Below are 220 nucleotides of genomic sequence, written 5' to 3' on the forward strand. Positions count from 1 at the left end.
GTGTGTGTGTGTGTGGTGTTTTCTAGCAGGTGGATGAGACTGAGGCCATGGATATGAAGGTGGATGACTCCCAAGTGTGGGTTCCTGCCGAGGAGCCCATCGTTAACTCAGCCTTCCTCTTTGACTCCAAGATCTGGGAGATTTGCCAGGAGCTGCCCATTCACTGGATCCATCCCTCCCTTCTGAGCGGTGAGAGCAGGGGGCATCTCTGCCTCTAAAC

General features: G+C 54.5%; 1 protein-coding gene across 2 annotated transcripts in view; it reads left to right on the forward strand.

Moving 5' to 3' along the window:
- The window catches only part of tnmd (tenomodulin), a gene marked incomplete at its 5' end in the record, with an annotated part of 42,745 nt that overhangs the window by 34,774 nt on the left and 7,751 nt on the right, over positions 1-220 (forward strand). Inside the window, 1 exon segment of one of the 2 annotated variants that reach the window (XM_035669042.1) lies at positions 27-189. In XM_035669042.1, coding sequence (XP_035524935.1) covers positions 27-189 — 163 coding nt within the window. 2 annotated transcript variants of the gene reach the window in all.

The sequence above is a fragment of the Morone saxatilis genome, unplaced genomic scaffold (assembly GCF_004916995.1).
Source record: "Morone saxatilis isolate NCDOM2014 unplaced genomic scaffold, NCSU_SB_2.0 Contig22, whole genome shotgun sequence".
Lineage (NCBI taxonomy): Eukaryota > Metazoa > Chordata > Actinopteri > Moronidae > Morone > Morone saxatilis.